Source organism: Apis dorsata, unplaced genomic scaffold (genome assembly GCF_000469605.1).
Source record: "Apis dorsata unplaced genomic scaffold, Apis dorsata 1.3 scaffold_650, whole genome shotgun sequence".
In the NCBI taxonomy this organism is placed as follows: Eukaryota; Metazoa; Arthropoda; class Insecta; order Hymenoptera; family Apidae; genus Apis; species Apis dorsata.
The window spans coordinates 71,382-73,793 of record NW_006263841.1 but is presented as its reverse complement, the minus strand read 5'-3'; the positions used below and the strand labels follow the sequence as shown (position 1 = coordinate 73,793).

The 2,412-nt window shown below is 42.3% G+C and overlaps 1 protein-coding gene across 1 annotated transcript in view; it reads left to right on the top strand.

The window, feature by feature from the left end:
• LOC102678087 (probable GPI-anchored adhesin-like protein PGA55) overlaps nucleotides 1–1,441 on the top strand; it is a 41,967-nt gene extending 40,526 nt beyond the window's left edge. Inside the window, 1 exon segment of the mRNA XM_031513470.1 lies at nucleotides 1–1,441. This exon segment is cut by the window's left edge and continues 59 nt beyond it. Within this exon segment, the coding sequence (XP_031369330.1) occupies nucleotides 1–688 (688 nt within the window). The 3' untranslated portion in view covers nucleotides 689–1,441.
• The last annotated feature ends 971 nt before the right edge of the window (nucleotides 1,442–2,412 follow it).

Below are 2,412 nucleotides of genomic sequence, written 5' to 3'. Positions count from 1 at the left end.
GTCCTCGTCGTCATCGATGGTCGTGATCGGTGGTAGCGGTTGCGGTAGTGGTAGTGGTAGTGCTGGTGGTGGTAGTAGTGGTGGTGGTAGTGGTGGTCGAGGCACGAAAAGAGACGCGAAGATTCGAAGCTTGCCCTCGTCACCTGTTATTCCGCACGACGAATCCAAGATTCAGGCCTCGCCCGAAACCAAAGAGAAGAAGGGGGGAGGAGGAGGAGGAGGAGGGGGAAAGGAGAGCGCGAATACACAGCAGGAAAATTCGGAAGATCGGTCGGTAAGGGTTCTGGTCGGTAAATACGAGGTCGGTAAACCAGATTCGAGAAAATCGACCGAGATCCAATTGCGGGTGCATAGAGACAAGGATTGGGAATCGATCGATTCGCAGCAACAGCAACAACAACAACAACAACAACAACAACGACACGGCAAGTCGTCGAGAATCACGGCCGAGTATAGCAGAAGATCGGCACCGATCCTGATCAATAATCATTCGTCCTCGTCCTCGTCCTCCTCATCGTCTCCGTTGTTCGGTGAAACGGCGCCGGAAGCACCAGGCAGGCCACCAGTCCCATCCGCGGGAACCGGGTCCACGGGTAATAAGAAACAACAACAACATGGCAGGACGCATCCTCTCGCCAGGCTGCAGGTCAGGCCTAGGCACAGCAGTCCGGTTTATAACACGATGTAAAAAAGAAAAAAGAAAGTAAAACGAAGAGAGAAGAAGAAGAAGAAGAAGAAGAAGAAGAAGAACAAGACGAAGAAGAAGAAGAACAAGAAGAAACGTTTATCGATTTGGTTCTCTTTCTCTCTCCTCTCTCTCTTTAACATTCTCTCTCTCTCCCCCCCCTCCCCCCTCCTTTCCCTCTCTCGAATTTGAGCGCGCGTACCTGAATACACGGGTATGTTGTCGTGACCACAATGTGAAAACCGCGTGATCTCTGTACGATGCCAACGAGACGAGAATCATCCTGTTCGAGCTCGACGACGAATCGACGGGGACTCGGATATTTGTATAGATTTGTTTCCCACCATCTTCGATGTGTACAATTTTACCCTATTCGGCGAGAATGTAATCTATTTCCGAGCGACGATACGACAGAGCACCCGTATTTTTTCGATGCATATTTCTTCGAACGGGTAGGGTGTTGAAACGACGACGACGATGACGATGACGACAGTGATGATGATGATGATGATGATGATGATGATAATGATGGTGATGGTGATGATTATGGTGATGATGACGATGATGATGATGATGATGATGATGATGATAATGATGCTGATGATGATGATGATGATGATGATGATGATGATGATGATGAACTTTTCTTCGCGCGTTGGAAAATCGTGTTTTATCCCGCGAGTATCGTTGCTACGTAATTTCGTTCCGATTTTTATATCCGCGATAATCGAATCGAAAATTCCTTCGTGTTCAAAAGCGATAAAAAAAAAAATATTCGAAATGAGCGATCGATGAGCGGAAAAATAGTGAATAAATGGGTAAATAGTTTGTTGTGAACGAGATGATTAGTCTTCTATCGAAAATTCGAAAAGATACAAGTGCCTTGTCCTACCGTCGACGATTGTATATGACCGTATATAGATATATTTGTAATAAGGCACGTTCAAGGTCCTTTTAACGTTTTTATGTTCCTTCTCACACGTCAGACGCGTGGTCTTTGGCCTGCTCTTCGTTATTTTTTAAGCTGGAAATGCAACAATTCTATAGGAAGATACGAAAGAAGAAGAAGAAGAAGAAGAAAAAGAAAACGCTGTTATTCCTACGACGTGTCGTCATCCGTAGATCTAATAATGGGCTTGGAATCAAACGTGATGTTTGCGAGGGTTGGGTCGCGCAAAAGTTGGAGCCCGGCGGTGAGCTCGGTCAGGCTGTGAACGAAAGGTCCGGGCCTCCCGCTATCCCGCTCAAATACTGGCTCTCCGGCTCCTCCTTTTGCCATTCGCGTTGTGATCACCGAGGCGTATGCGAAACACAGAGATTCTATATGATAATAATAATAATAATATAAACAAACACTTCGGAACGACGACGTGTAACGTTAACCTGTACTATTTAGCGTATTTTAGAGCGAACAATGTGATTAGGAATGGTGCACAGTATGCGAGGAGACGAAAGTAACGAAAAACCCTCTCTCTCTCTCTCTCTCTCTCTCTATTATTATTTTTCATTATTACTATTATTATTATTACTATTATTATTATTATAATTATTACTATTATTATTATTAATATTATTATTATTATTATAATTATTAATATTATTATTATTATTATTATTATTATTATTACTATTATTATTATTGTTATTACTATTATTTTTATTTTTATTATTATTTTTATTATTACTACTACTACTATTACTACTAGTATTACTACTATTACTATTAT